The following is a 17,212-nucleotide window of genomic DNA, read 5'->3' as shown; positions in this document are numbered from 1 at the left end:
TCCCTCTGCTTCACTTTTTTTTTGTTTTCAAGTAAGATCTTTGACTTACTAGTTGTTTCATCAAATACTTTTGCATGCAAAATCCGATCCCGCATTTTGCTAATTCCTACCCTCTGATGAGAAGGAAAGTATATACTAGTTGTTGTATCCGCCTGCCTGTTTTCCAAGTATTTTAATGGCGAATGCTCCGATGAACTACAGGCATTTGTACCCCCCTCGACGTAAATCCCCCCCGACAAACCCGACAAGCAGCAAAGTCCCACCCCTACACAGTAGAAATCCCTAGATGTAAGAAAGACTTCTACTCAAATAGGTTCTTCCCCAGAACTGCTAGCCTTTGGAACTCAAATGTAATGTGAACAGACATCTTGCTGCTCAACTCTCTACATAGTATTCCTACAACTAATGGCCCCTATAATAACCCCCTACATCAAAGTGGTAGTGCATTGTTTGGGGTGAAAATGTAATAAAAAATATGTTAAAGGTCTGTTTCGTAAAAATATGCAACACACACACAAATCTATATATAAAGCTGAACATCTGTGTGTGTGTGTGTGTGTGTGTGTGTGTGTTTGGTCACGAATAGGCTCCTATATGGTTGACTATTTAAAAAAAAACTGATTTCATATAATGATAGAAGATGTATCGAGACACAGGAATGGGTATGTTTGATCTGGCAGAACGGTGGTTCATTAAAATTGTGGGGTCTGCGTTCGCGCCTGGTCCACAAAGTATTGAAATAAAAAATTAAGAAATGAAAAAAAAAACATTTACAAGTGTTTTTGATATAGATGTACATAAGAATACTTTGATAAGTATGTTTTAACTTAAATAGGGATGGTATGATAAAATTGTGGGGTCTGCGTTCGCGCCTGGCCTCCATAGAATGGAAATAGGCACAAACTTTAATAAAGACTTTTCATATCTATCTGCGTAAGTATACTTTGATAATTATTTTTCAGTTTGAAGAAATATGGTATAATAAAATTATGGGGTGTTCGTTCGCGCCTGACCTCCATAGAATGGAAATATGTCACAAAGTTTAACAAGGTTTTTTAATATAGATCCACAGAATATTGTGATAAGTGTTTCAGTGTGAAATTATGGGGTTTATTTATTTTATTTTTACTTTCATCATATTTTGCTTTGGTTTTGATACCCCCAAATTCAAAGCTATCTCTTTACAACCCTTCCTTTTCATAACCTATCATCTATAAATATAAAAGCAAAAATGTATGTATGTGTGTTCGCTTTTTCTGTATGTCTACAAAAGGCTTTTTTCAGAGAAGCGGTCAGTCGGCTCACAACTTCTTAAAACATTTTATATCACATATAAATCATAATATCTCCGAGTTAACAACGAAGCTCGCCTGTCTATTTAATTTGCTCGACTTCGAGAAGATAAATATTCAACATTTGTCGCTCGCCGCATGTGGGTTAGACTTTTTTCTATAATAAAAGCGACACTAATTCTGGCGGTATTTTTCCGGTCACGATCGCCGGAAATGTCCGAAAGTAATAAGCTTTGATCAATGTGGAAATATTATTTCCTTATATCAGAAGACAATTGCTATTCAATTTCGACAAGTGGAGCTGTTTCCCCCTACCCCCACCGTCTTGGGAAAAACAATAAAATAAAGCATTCCCGCACTAAATGAAATGCTACCCCGCAGTCAACAGTTGACCTCATTAAGTCATTAAAACGGACACCTGCCAAATCCAAGTAATTAAATAAATTCAAATGTGTTTCCGTTAGCATCTCGTGGTGGGGCAATCGTTAACGTCGCACGTTTTTTTTTTCACACTTTAATTTACAACTTTGCCTCAACGGTTCGGGTTCGATCCTCATGCTTACCTACCAAAACATTTGTTTTTTATTTTAACCCCCCCTCCCCGAGTTTTGATTTAGCCAAAACCACACACCCCTCCAAACACCCGGGCAACGTCGGGTACCCCTCGCTAGTACTTTAGAAATATCGTATAATAAAATTATGGGGTGTTCGTTCGTGCCTGACCTCCATAGAATGGAAATATGTCACAAAGTTTAACAAGGTTTTTTTATATAGATCCACAGAATATTGTGATAAGTGTTTCAGTGTGAACAGGTATGGTATAATAAATTATGGGGTTTATCTATTTTATTTTTACTTTCATCATATTTTGCTTTGGTTTTGATACCCCCAAATTCGAAGCTATCTCTTTACAACCCTTCCTTTTCATAACCTATCATACTTTCATAAATCAGAGTCCATTTTCTGTAGGCTGTTTTTGAACCCAGTGAACGACAGGTACTTTTGCTAGTATATATATATATAGTATTTTAATGGAGAATGCTCCGACGAACTACAAGCCCTTGTACCCCTTCAATGTAAATACCCCCGACATGAAAGTTTATCTCCGCATTCTGCTCTGGTTTTGAACCAAAGATGTGAGCATTTCAATATTCAATTTAGCTTCGAGTATACATATATCCATATATATATATATATATATATATATACTAGCAGTTCCATCCAGCTTTGCTCGGGCCCTATGTACTGTTCATAAGGTTTTTTTTTTTTTTTTTTTTTACATAGGCATCACCACATTATCAAGGCCAAGAGGCCACTCAAGGATAAGGGTTAAAGAGTGTACAGTAGAAATTGGACAATATAGTAATCATTAGTAATGAAAATTTGGTAAATTTGATAACTTATATGGAACGGCTCATCAAGAACTTATTTACGTTAGACTTGAACACAACCATATTGTAGTCAGCCGGAAAGCAGGAAAACGGAAGACAATTCCACAGGCGTGCAGTTCAAAGAAAGAAGCTTTTGTTCATGGAATCTACGTTTAGGTTTAGGCACAGATAAAGAGTGGGGGGAATTATTGATAGTGTGTACAGCTAGACGAGTGTTTCTTGTGAAAGGTTGCAGGGAATAAAAAAAGGGCATCCCCTACTAAGCTACTTAGTCTATTTTTCCCTTCAAAATAAGAAATCACTCGTCCTGAGAAGGTTGAACCACATCATATATCAGGATGTAATCTAATCTATTAAAAACTGAAGTATTTCAGTGCATTGTTGTATCGAATTATATTTAGCATTTCTGTAAGGACAGATTAAGAGCACTATTTAAATAATTTTCTCGAAAAGAAAAGACTGAAGTGATAAGTGCTTATGAGTAGGCCGTAGGCCTGCATAGCGCTTGTAAAAACATTAAATACAATTATAGATGATCCCAGACCACTACTAACATATTTACTACGTCATTGTAATTTCTATTTAAAGATATAAAAGTAATCTACAGAAAATATTTTGGACTTCATATTCATGTGAAACGTTTAGTATTAATTATGTTATGGCGTCACTGTCACGAGTAAATTAATAGATTTAGTATATTTGATACACACACACACGTACACATACACGCACATATATATCTTTTCTTTCACACTATGCAGCCAGATGGTTGCATATTGTGAAAGAAAAGCGAGTAAGTACAGCGTATTTACACAATTTTTATTTACATGAAAGAACCAACAACAGTGGAAACAACAACAGCACAAAGTGTTCAACACGAAAGTATTTGAAGTTATAGGATTTCTTTATACACAGCGTTCATCGTCTTTTTACAGTCACTTTTTTTCAGAGCGAAGATCAGATCGTGTGGGTTTCTTACCCGCGATGCCACTACAAACAGTTGACCATGGGTGAAAGTCGGTTCTTCCAGCCATACACCCACCTTGCTCAGCATCTGGCCTTGACTTATATATCAGGATGTAATCTAATCTATTAAAAACTAAGGTATTTCAGTGCATTGTTGTATCGAATTATATTTAGCATTTCTGTAAGGACAGATTAAGAGCACTATTTAAATAATTTTCTCGAAAAGAAAAGATTGAAGGAATTCCACAGGTGTGCAGTTCTAAGTTTAGGTTTAGGCACAGATAAAGAGTGGGGGGAATTATTGATAGTGTTTACAGCTAGACGAGTGTTTCTTGTGAAAGTTTGGCGAGGGGGTGGGCATAGACTGAAGCTCAGTCGAACACTTTCCATGAAAATAACGATAAAGCAGAGACAAACTCGCAACATCTCTTCTATGAGAAAGAGGTTGCAGGGAAGAGAAAAGGACATCTCCTATGAGGCTACGAAGTCTATTTTGAACACTATCAAGGCAGGACAAGTTATATGCATATGTATATATTAAAAAGTGTGAATATGTACGGTAATGCCTTTCTATATAATAGACTTCCTTAACTACCATAGAGAAAAGGTGGTAGAGACCGCAGACGTCAATTTTTTTTTTTTTTTAACTTTGACCCCAATTTTGACCCCTTAACATTTATCGTTTTGGGGCTCAAATTGAATCAAAATGTTTGACCCATGTCCAAGCAACCTACATCTAAAATTTCAAGTCTTTAGACTCAAAATTGACGGAAGAGTTTGGTAGATTCTGCAAAGGTCAACTGTGTCCTCTTGGTAGCCAAATTTTTGCCTCAAAACTGATTTTTTTTTAATCAGTTTTTGCTTGCTGTACGTCTGAATACCCATTATGTAAATTTTCAAATGTTTAGACCCAAAATTTGCCGAACATTATTATTGGCTCACAAGGAGCTTTCACACAGGTCATCAAAGAACTCTCCTTGTAAACAACCTGTTGTGTTCCCTGGAAGCTGAGTGACAACAAGTCTCCCCAGATTTCTAGTACTCTCCACCTCTTTTGATAACATTTGCAAATAAATTTGCGTTATTGCAACAACTGCTTACCATTGATTTATTGCTGGGAGTGGCCATTGTCTTCACTGGAATTAGAGTGGTAATAAGCCTTCACAAGATCCCAGTTCTCTTATATTTTTTATTATTATAATCATTAAAATTATCATTATTGTTATAATTATTATTTTTATGATAATTACTAGCGGGGGGTACCCGGCGTTGCCGGGTGTTTGGAGGTGTGTGTGGTTTTGGATAAATCAAAACACTCGGGTGTTTGTGTCGTGAGGGAGAGGGGGGGGCGGTTTAAAATTAAAAAAAAGTTTTGGTAGGTAAATATGAAGGATTGAAACCGAGCCCTTGAGTCGAAGTTGGAAATTAAAGTGTGAAAAAGAAAAGTGCGACGTTAACCACTGGGCCACCACGAAATTTTGAATTTATTTAAGTATTAAGAAATGGCAAGTGACTTAATGAGGTCAACTTTGACTGTGGGGCAGTATTTTATTTACTGCGGGGCAGCATTTTTTTTTTTTTGTTTCCCCAAGATGTTGTGGGGGAAACCAGCTCCCCATAAAAAGGGGATTGTCCAAATCGAATAGCAATTGTCTGATATAAGGAGAAACTCAAAATTGATCAAAGCTGATTGCTTTTGGACGTTTCCGGTGATCGCGACCAGAAAAATGCCGTGACGAAAAATGTTGAATATTTATCTTTTCAAAGTCGAGCAAACAGGCGACCCCCGTTTTTAACTCATAGATATTATCATTTAGACGTGATATAAAAAGTTTTAAGAAGTTGTGAGCCAACCGATCGCTTCTTGGAAAAAAGCCTTTCTCGGACTTACACGAAAACGCACACGCACACAATCAAACATTTTTCGCATTTATATATAGAGATTATTATAATTATTTTATAATCAGTATAGTTATAATTAATATTATAATTATCATTTTTATAATTATTATTATAATCATTATTATTATTGTTACTATTAAAATTATTTTTATTAAAATTACTATGATTAAAATTATTATTATTGTTATAATTATTAGTGCTATTATTTTTATGATAATTATTATTTATTTATTTTATAATCAGTATAGTTATAATTAATATTATAATTATCATTTTTATAATTATTATTATTATAATAATTATTATTATTGTTATTATATTTATTATTGTTATTATTAAAATTATTTTTATTAAAAGTACTATAATTAAAATTATTACTATTGTTATAATTATTAGTGTTATTATTTTATGATTATTATTATTATGATTATTTTATAATCAGTATAGTTAAAATTAATATTATAATTATCATTTTTATAATTATTATTATAATTATTATTATAATCGTTATTATTATTGTTATTATAATAATTATTGTTACTATTAAAATTATTTTTATTAAAATTACTATAATTAAAATTATTATTATTATAATTATTAGTGTTATTATTTTTACGATAATTATTATTAAAATTATTTTATGAGTATTGTTATCATTAATATTATAATTATCATTTTTATAATTATTATTATGATTATTATTATAACTATTATTATTATTATAATTATTATTATTATTATTGTTATTAAAATTATTATTTTTATTAAAATTACTATTATCAAAATTATTATAATCATTATTGTTATTCTTATTGTTATAATTATAATAATACAACATGACAAAAAAAGAAGAAAGAAAGGCATACTGATGATGAAGTTCTACTTCGAAATATATTCATAAATTTGAATATAAATTTCAAACAAAATGAATGTCTGTTTATTTTGTAATAATGCGTTGTTTTGGCTTCAAACGTATCTGATACATATTTTATTCAAACTCAACCAGCGCTTCTAAGGAACAAAAATATTAATGTGAATTCCGCGTGACCAAACACACCGTTCTGAGATTAAAAAAAAAAACAACCATAAAAACAACAAACGGACTTCTACTTTCTGATTCTCTGCTCCAACAACAACATGGCAAAAAAAAATACTGAAGATGAAGTCTATCTTCAAAATATATTTATGAATTTGAATATAAATTTCAAACAAAATAAATGTCTGTTTATTTTGTAATAATGCGTTGTTTTGGCTTCAAACGTATCTGATACATATTTTATTCAAACTCAACCAGCGCTTCTAAGGAACAAAAATATTAATGTGAATTCTGCGTGACCAAACACACCGTTCTGAGATTAAAAAAAAAAAAACAACCATAAAAACAACAAACGGACTTCTACTTTCTGATTCTCTGCTCCAACAACAACATGGCCAAAAAAAATACTGAAGATGAAGTCTATCTTCAAAATATATTTATGAATTTGAATATAAATTTCAAACAAAATAAATGTCTGTTTATTTTGTAATAATGCGTTGTTTTGGCTTCAAACGTATCTGATACATATTTTATTCAAACTCAACCAGCGCTTCTAAGGAACAAAAATATTAATGTGAATTCCGCGTGACCAAACACACCGTTCTGAGATTAAAAAAAAAACTACCATAAAAACAACAAACGGACTTCTACTTTCTGATTCTCTGCTCCAACAACAACATGGCAAAAAAAATACTGAAGATGAAGTCTATCTTCAAAATATATTTATGAATTTGAATATAAATTTCAAACAAAATAAATGTCTGTTTATTTTGTAATAATGCGTTGTTTTGGCTTCAAACGTATCTGATACATATTTTATTCAAACTCAACCAGCGCTTCTAAGGAACAAAAATATTAATGTGAATTCCGCGTGACCAAACACACCGTTCTGAGATTAAAAAAAAAAACTACCATAAAAACAACAAACGGACTTCTACTTTCTGATTCTCTGCTCCAACAACAACATGGCCAAAAAAAATACTGAAGATGAAGTCTATCTTCAAAATATATTTATGAATTTGAATATAAATTTCAAACAAAATAAATGTCTGTTTATTTTGTAATAATGCGTTGTTTTGGCTTCAAACGTATCTGATACATATTTTATTCAAACTCAACCAGCGCTTCTAAGGAACAAAAATATTAATGTGAATTCCGCGTGACCAAACACACCGTTCTGAGATTAAAAAAAAAACTACCATAAAAACAACAAACGGACTTCTACTTTCTGATTCTCTGCTCCAACAACAACATGACAAAAAAGAAGACATACTGAAGATGAAGTCTATCTTCAAAATATATTTATGAATTTGAATATAAATTTCAAACAAAATAAATGTCTGTTTATTTTGTAATAATGCGTTGTTTTGGCTTCAAACGTATCTGATACATATTTTATTCAAACTCAACCAGCGCTTCTAAGGAACAAAAATATTAATGTGAATTCCGCGTGACCAAACACACCGTTCTGAGATTAAAAAAAAAAACAACCATAAAAACAACAAACGGACTTCTACTTTCTGATTCTCTGCTCCAACAACAACATGACAAAAAAGAAGACATACTGAAGATGAAGTCTATCTTCAAAATATATTTATGAATTTGAATATAAATTTCAAACAAAATAAATGTCTGTTTATTTTGTAATAATACGTTGTTTTTGCTTCACATACGCACATAATACGTATTTTATTTTATTTAAACTGAACCAGCACTAATAAGGGACAAAAATCTTAATATATATATATATATATAATGATATAATATATTATAATGATATACAATATATAATATATTGATATAATATATTATAATGATATATATAATAATATATTACATAATATAATGATATGATATATTATAATGATATAATATATTATAATGATATATAATAATATATTATATAATATAATGATATATTATAATGATATAATATATTATAATGATATATATTATATAATATATAATAATATATAATATAATGATATAATATATTATAATGATATAATATATTATAATGATATATATTATATAATATATAATAATATATAATATAATGATATAATATATTTTAATGGTATATATTATATAATATAGTATATATAATATATAATAATATATTATATAATATATAATATAAGGAACAAACATCTTAACTAATTATTATTATTATTACTATTATTAAAATTATTTTTATTGTTATTATCAATATTATTATTGTTGTTGTTATTATTAATATTATTATTACTATTGTTATTTTTAAAATTATTTTTTTATTATAATTGTTATTATATTATAATGATATAATGTCTAATATATAATATAATATATAATATAAGGAACAAAAATCTAAACATATTATTAAAATTATTATTATTATTGTTATTATTGTTATTATATTATTATAATAATATAATATATTATAATGTAATATATTATAATATAATATATAATATAAGGAACAAAGATCTTAACATATTATTATTGTTAAAATTATTATTATTATTATTGTTATTAAAATTATTAGTATTATTATTATTAAAATTATTATTATTGTTATTATTATTATTATTACTATTGTATTATTACTATTGTTATTATTATCATTAAAATTATTATTATTATTGTTATTATTACAATTATTATTATTGTTATTATTACAATTATTATTATTGTAAAATTTTTTATTATAATTATAATAGAGACTACTGCCACCGGTTCCGGACACATCATCGGTAAGTATATGCAAAATTATTAACATCCTTCACCTTTTCTTTTCTTGTATAATATAAACTGGCAGCTCCGGTAAACGGGTCCTGCTAGTATCCAATGACACATGTCTGCCTCTGACACGCGTATATGATCAAGACCGTCTTAAAAGACAAGATGGCCGGTGGGCAAAAATAATTTAATCTGCTGACGTCATCACGGATAGTCCTTACCGGTGACACCGGTAGGCACTCGTAACGTCTTGAAGTCAGTGTAATATTTCTTTTTTTATTAAAATGCCTTCACGGTGCATCGTTCCAAATTGCTGAGGAAATTATCGTAAAGGACCAAAAAGTGACAGTATTTTCATTTCCGAAAGATAAAGAATTATAATGCAGTAAAAAAAAAAGATTTTACACCATCTCCATTCGGCAAAGTAAGTTTTAACGTGCCCCCCCTGTATTTAACACGATGTAACTATAATTTAATTCAATATTATCATCCTAAATTTTTTACCATTCAAAAGAAGAAGCTTCAAATAAATTGCTAATATTAAAAAAAATTTTTTTACAGCATACAAAACTAATGAAAATGCGAGACAACATCGACTCTTTAAAACTCGTTCTTTTGAAGAGACGATTTTTTTAAGCTGTTGACACACATGTTTTAAAAATCTAGCAAAAATTAATTTTCCTGAAATTTTTCAATATTTAAAAATAAATTATGCCGGCTGATAAAATTTTTAAAACTTTTTTTAAAGCTAGAAAGATAAAATTTAAAAATACTTATATATATATATATATATATATATATATATATGAAACTAAACTAAAAAAAAACGCGTTCACTCGTGGTCTTACAATTCATTTCATTAACGTAATTGGGTTTGTATTACTGTACACATAGATTCGAAACAGTTGTCAAAAAACAAATATATAACAAATAAATGTTATCAAAGGTAAGATAAATTACTTTTCTACCAAATATTTTTCGGATTTTTATTCAATGTAACATGTTTATTCAGCTCGAAAAACATACAGTGTTTACCGATGTATTCGAAAATTCAAGATGGCGTCTGATTCTCTCTTTAACACGGTAAGTTTGGGATAAGGTGTTATAAATAAAAAACTATACAACATACTTTAAAACCCCGCCGAATATATGTCAACCTATGTCACGGTAACATATATTGAGCGAGTTTTTAACAGTATTTTATCCGTTTTTTTTTATTTATAACACCTTTTCCCAAACTTACTGTGTTAAAGAGAGACTCAGACGCCATCTGGAATTTTCGAATACATCGGTAAACACTGTTTTTCGAGCTGAATAAACATGTTACATTGAATAAAAACACGAAAAATATATCCAGTTTGGTAGAAAAGTAACTTAGCTTGCCTTTGATAACATTTATTTGTTATATATTTGTTTTTTGACAACTTTTTCGAATCTATGTGTACAGTAATACAAACCCACGTATTTTAACAAACTGAAAATATGGATATAAAAAATGATTTTGCCTGTTATTTTTGTTATGTGGTGAAATAATCTTAAATAAGAAACATGATTTTTTCTTTAGGTTAATTATTTTTTTACTGTGCAATATTTCATGAATTTATTAAAAATATTGTTTTTGATTTTGAGAAAATATTGTGGTTCATTTTATTAAAAAATATTCATTTTGATTAAAAAAAAATTCATTTTGATTTAAAAAATATTGTTCATTTTGATTAAAAAAATATTGTTCATTTTGATTTTAAAAAAAGTTTAATTTTAATATTTGTTTATTGTCTTAACTCATATCAAATGTTTTGCTTGTGTTCTGCTTCAAATATTCATAATCATACATGCATAATTTTCATTTAATAATATTAAATAAACTTCAAATTTATTTCAAATCAAATCGTGTTCCTTCACTTTTTTAAAATGTAATTTATAAGTAATTAAAGAACGCATTCTAATCTTTAAAATCTATAATACAACGAAATATTCAATTGCTAATATACTTAAACAAATAACTTGTGGTTTTTTAATTATTTTTTTATTATTAATATTAGATGAGTTTCAGTATAAATCATCGTGTTCTTTCTTTATTTCTTTATTTTAATCCAATTTTGAAGTTTTGTAATGCTGTCTGTAAAAATTACTGTTCATTATTGACAGTCTAAGAGTCCCACATATCTTGCTTGTTGGGACCTCGGCGATGACGTCATTTTTTCAGCTGGCCGGCCATCTTTATAACGAAGGCCACGATATGATAGGGGGTTGCTTTCTTTCGGCCGTATCTGCAACAGAGATGATAGAGTCGATAACCAATCCATTTGGTTGAAATAAAAAAACAATCCCTTCTAAACTATATTAGGCGCTTCTATCCCATTGATTACTGTACATGCAATAACCCTTATCCCCGAGTGGCTTCCGGGCCTTGATAAGTGGTGACATCCATGTAAAAAAAAAAAAAGTCTCCAATTTTGTAAACTCAAAAACTTCAAGTCCTACAAAGACAGGAGCGGTATCATTAAAACGAGCGTCAGGATTGGGTCATTCCAAAAACAAAGTCTCCAAAGTGCTACAAAGACGGGAGGGGTACCATTTAAACAAGCAACCTTTTGTGCTTCAGAATCTAGTTTTCTGGATAGTAGCCACGTTTCTTTTCTTCGACTTTTAATATTTGGACCACAACAAAAATAACAGCTGTATTTTAAATTTTTACGGAAGGTGGACGTGGAGGGGGGGTATCACCGGGCAACACCGGTAAACGGGTCCTGCTAGTATATATAGACTTGTCAAACGAGGGTCATTCCAAAAGCAAAGTCTCCAAAGTGCTACAAAGACGGGAGGGGTACGATTCAAACAAGCAACCTTTTGTGCTTCAGAATTTAGTTTTCTGCATAGTAACCACGTTTCTTTTCTTCGACTTTTAATATTTGGACCACAACAAAAATAACAGCTGTATTTTAAATTTTTACAAAAGGCGGAGAGGGAGGGGGGTATCACCGGGCAACACCGGCAAACGGGTCCTGCTAGTATATATAGACTTGTCAAACGACGGTCATTCCAAAAGCAAAGTCTCCAAAGTGCTACAAAGACGGGAGGGGTACCATTTAAACAAGCAACCTTTTGTGCTTCAGAATCTAGTTTTCTGCATAGTAACCACGTTTCTTTTCTTCGACTTTTTATATTTGGACCACAACAAAAATAACAGCTGTATTTTAAATTTTTACTGAAGGTGGAGGGGGGGGTATCACCGGGCAACACCGGTAAACGGGTCCTGCTAGTATATATAGACTTGTCAAACGACGGTCATTCCAAAAGCAAAGTCTCCAAAGTGCTACAAAGATGGGAGTGGTACCATTTAAACAAGCAACCTTTTGTGCTTCAGAATCTAGTTTTCTGCATAGTAACCACGTTTCTTTTCTTCGACTTTTAATATTTGGACCACAACAAAAATAACAGCTGTATTTTAAATTTTTACGAAACGCGGAGGAGGGGGGGTATAACCAGGAAACACCGGTAAACGGGTCCTGCTAGTATATATAGACTTGTCAAACGAGGGTCATTCCAAAAGCAAAGTCTCCAAAGTGCTACAAAGACGGGAGGGGTACCATTTAAACAAGCAACCTTTTGTGCTTCAGAATCTAGTTTTCTGCATAGTAACCACGTTTCTTTTCTTCGACTTTTAATATTTGGACCACAACAAAAATAACAGCTGTATTTTCAATTTTCACGGAAGGCGGAGGGGGGGGGCATCACCGGGCAACACCGGAAAACGGGTCCTGCTAGTATATATAGACTTGTCAAACGAGGGTCATTCCAAAAGCAAAGTCTCCAAAGTGCTACAAAGACGGGAGTGGTACCATTTAAACAAGCAACATTTTGTGCTTCAGAATCTAGTTTTCTGCATAGTAGCCACGTTTCTTTTCTTCGACTTTTAATATTTGGACCACAACAAAAATAACAGCTGTATTTTAAATTTTTACTGAAGGAGGAGGGGGGTACCCCCCGGGCAACACCGGCAAACGGATCCTGCTAGTATATATAGACTTGTCAAACGAGGGTCATTCCAAAAGCAAAGTCTCCAAAGTGCTACAAAGACGGGAGTGGTACCATTTAAACAAGCAACCTTTTGTGCTTAAGAATCTAGTTTTCTACATAGTAACCACGTTTCTTTTCTTCGACTTTTAATATTTGGACAACAACAAAAATAACAGCTGTATTTTCAATTTTCATGGAGGCCGGACGGGGGGGGGTATCACCGGGCAACACCGGTAAACGGGTCCTGCTAGTATATATAGACTTGTCAAACGAGGGTCATTCCAAAAGCAAAGTCTCCAAAGTGCTACAAAGACGGGATTGGTACCATTTAAACAAGCAACCTTTTGTGCTTCAGAATCTAGTTTTCTGCATAGTAGCCACGTTTCTTTTCTTCGACTTTTAATATTTGGACCACAACAAAAATAACAGCTGTATTTTAAATTTTTACGGAAGGCAAACGGGGGCGGGGGTATCACTGGGCAACACCGGTAAACGGGTCCTGCTAGTATATATAGACTTGTCAAACGAGGGTCATTCCAAAAGCAAAGTCTCCAAAGTGCTACAAAGACGGGAGTGGTACCATTTAAACAAGCAACCTTTTGTGCTTAAGAATCTAGTTTTCTACATAGTAACCACGTTTCTTTTCTTCGACTTTTAATATTTGGACCACAACAAAAATAACAGCTGTATTTTAAATTTTTACGGAAGGCAGAGGGGGAGGGGGGTATCACCGGGCAACACCGGTAAACGGGTCCTGCTAGTATATATAGACTTGTCAAACGAGGGTCATTCCAAAAGCAAAGTCTCCAAAGTGCTACAAAGACGGGATTGGTACCATTTAAACAAGCAACCTTTTGTGCTTCAGAATCTAGTTTTCTGCATAGTAGCCACGTTTCTTTTCTTCGACTTTTAATATTTGGACCACAACAAAAATAACAGCTGTATTTTAAATTTTTACGGAAGGCAAACGGGAGCGGGGGTATCACTGGGCAACACCGGTAAACGGGTCCTGCTAGTATATATAGACTTGTCAAACGAGGGTCATTCCAAAAGCAAAGTCTCCAAAGTGCTACAAAGACGGGAGTGGTACCATTTAAACAAGCAACCTTTTGTGCTTCAGAATCTAGTTTTCGGCATAGTAACCACGTTTTTTTTCTTCGACTTTTAATATGTGGACCACAACAAAAATAACAGCTGTATTTTAAATTTTTACGGAAGGCGAAGGGGGTGTATCACCTGGCAACACCGGCAAACGGGTCCTGCTAGTATATATAGACTTGTCAAACGAGGGTCATTCCAAAAGCAAAGTCTCCAAAGTGCTACAAAGACGGGAGGGGTACCATTTAAACAAGCAACCTTTTCTGCTTCAGAATTAACTTTTCTACATAGTAGCCACGTTTCTTTTCTTTGACTTTTAATATTTGGACCACAACAAAAACAACAGCTGTATTTTCAATTTTTACGGAAGGCGGAGGGGGCGGGGTGTATCACCGGGCAACACCGGTAAACGGGTCCTGCTAATATATATAGACTTGTCAAACGATGTACATTCCAAAAGCAAAGTCTCCAAAGTGCTACAAAGACGGGAGGGGTACCATTTAAACAAGCAACCTTTTGTGCTTCAGAATCTAGTGTTCTGCATAGTAGCCACGTTTCTTTTCTTCGACTTTTAATATTTGGACCACAACAAAAATAACAGCTGTATTTTAAATTTTTACGGAAGGCGGAGGGGGCGGGGGGTATCACAGGGCAACACTGGTAAACAGGTCCTGCTAGTATATATAGACTTGTCAAACGACGGTCATTCCAAAAGCAAAGTCTCCAAAGTGCTACAAAGATGGGAGTGGTACCATTTAAACAAGCAACCTTTTGTGCTTCAGAATCTAGTTTTCTGCATAGTAACCACGTTTCTTTTCTTCGACTTTTAATATTTGGACCACAACAAAAATAACAGCTGTATTTTAAATTTTTACGAAACGCGGAGGAGGGGGGGTATAACCAGGAAACACCGGTAAACGGGTCCTGCTAGTATATATAGACTTGTCAAACGAGGGTCATTCCAAAAGCAAAGTCTCCAAAGTGCTACAAAGACGGGAGGGGTACCATTTAAACAAGCAACCTTTTGTGCTTCAGAATCTAGTTTTCTGCATAGTAACCACGTTTCTTTTCTTCGACTTTTAATATTTGGACCACAACAAAAATAACAGCTGTATTTTCAATTTTCACGGAAGGCGGAGGGGGGGGGCATCACCGGGCAACACCGGAAAACGGGTCCTGCTAGTATATATAGACTTGTCAAACGAGGGTCATTCCAAAAGCAAAGTCTCCAAAGTGCTACAAAGACGGGAGTGGTACCATTTAAACAAGCAACATTTTGTGCTTCAGAATCTAGTTTTCTGCATAGTAGCCACGTTTCTTTTCTTCGACTTTTAATATTTGGACCACAACAAAAATAACAGCTGTATTTTAAATTTTTACTGAAGGAGGAGGGGGGTACCCCCCGGGCAACACCGGCAAACGGATCCTGCTAGTATATATAGACTTGTCAAACGAGGGTCATTCCAAAAGCAAAGTCTCCAAAGTGCTACAAAGACGGGAGGGGCACCATTTAAACAAGCAACCTTTTGTGCTTCAGAATCTAGTTTTTTACATAGTAGCCACGTTTCTTTTCTTCGACTTTTAATATTTGGACCACAACAAAAATAACAGCTGTATTTTAAATTTTTACGGAAGGCGGAGGTGAGGCGTATCACCGGGCAACACCGGCAAACGGGTCCTGCTAGTATATATAGACTTGTCAAACGAGGGTCATTCAAAAAGCAAAGTTTCCAAAGTGCTACAAAGACGGGAGGGGTACCATTTAAAGAAGCAACCTTTTGTGCTTCAGAATCTAGTTTTCGGCATAGTAACCACGTTTCTTTTCTTCGACTTTTAATATTTGGACCACAACAAAAATAACAGCTGTATTTTAAATTTTTACGGAAGGCGGAGGGGGAGGGGGTATCACCGGGCAACACCGGCAAACGGGTCCTGCTAGTATATATAGACTTGTCAAACGAGGGTCATTCCAAAAGCAAAGTCTCCAAAGTGCTACAAAGACGGGAGTGGTACCATTTAAACAAGCAACCTTTTGTGCTTCAGAATCTAGTTTTCGGCATAGTAACCACGTTTCTTTTCTTCGACTTTTAATATTTGGACCACAACAAAAATAACAGCTGTATTTTAAATTTTTACGGAAGGCGGAGGGGGGGGGTATCACCTGGCAACACCGGTAAACGGGTCCTGCTAGTATATATAGACTTGTCAAACGAGGTCATTCCAAAAGCAAAGTCTCCAAAGTGCTACAAAGACGGGGGTGGTACCATTTAAACAAGCAACCTTTTGTGCTTCAGAATCTAGTTTTCTGCATAGTAGCCACGTTTCTTTTCTTCGACTTTTAATATTTGGACCACAACAAAAATAACAGCTGTATTTTAAATTTTTACGGAAGGCGGAGGTGGGGGGGGGGGGGTATCACCGGGCAACACCGGTAAACGGGTCCTGCTAGTATATATAGACTTGTCAAACGAGGGTCATTCCAAAAGCAAAGTCTCCAAAGTGCTACAAAGACGGGAGTGGTACCATTTAAACAAGAAACCTTTTGTGCTTCAGAATTTAGTTTTCTGCATAGTAACCACGTTTCTTTTCTTCGACTTTTAATATTTGGACCACAACAAAAATAACAGCTGTATTTTCAATTTTTACGGAAGGTGGAGGAAGGGGGGGGTATCACTTAGCAACACCGGCAAACGGGTCCTGCTAGTATATATAGACTTGTCAAACGAGGGTCATTCCAAAAGCAAAGTCTCCAAACTGCCACAAAGACGGGAGGGGTACCATTTAAA

General features: G+C 33.2%; 1 protein-coding gene across 2 annotated transcripts in view; it reads left to right on the top strand.

Annotated features, from left to right (window-relative positions):
* Positions 1-17,212, top strand: part of LOC145271411 (uncharacterized) — a 681,202-nt gene that overhangs the window by 526,372 nt on the left and 137,618 nt on the right. For both annotated transcript variants that reach the window (XM_080126945.1, XM_080126944.1), the window contains one exon: positions 9,290-9,322. In XM_080126945.1, coding sequence (XP_079983071.1) covers positions 9,290-9,322 — 33 coding nt within the window. The remainder of the gene's footprint in view (positions 1-9,289; positions 9,323-17,212) is intronic.

This window comes from Euprymna scolopes, chromosome 46 (genome assembly GCF_053919585.1).
Source record: "Euprymna scolopes isolate OS-2025 chromosome 46, ASM5391958v1, whole genome shotgun sequence".
Lineage (NCBI taxonomy): Eukaryota > Metazoa > Mollusca > Cephalopoda > Sepiida > Sepiolidae > Euprymna > Euprymna scolopes.
The sequence above is the reverse complement of the archived record's forward strand: the minus strand, read 5'-3'. Positions and strand labels throughout refer to the sequence as shown.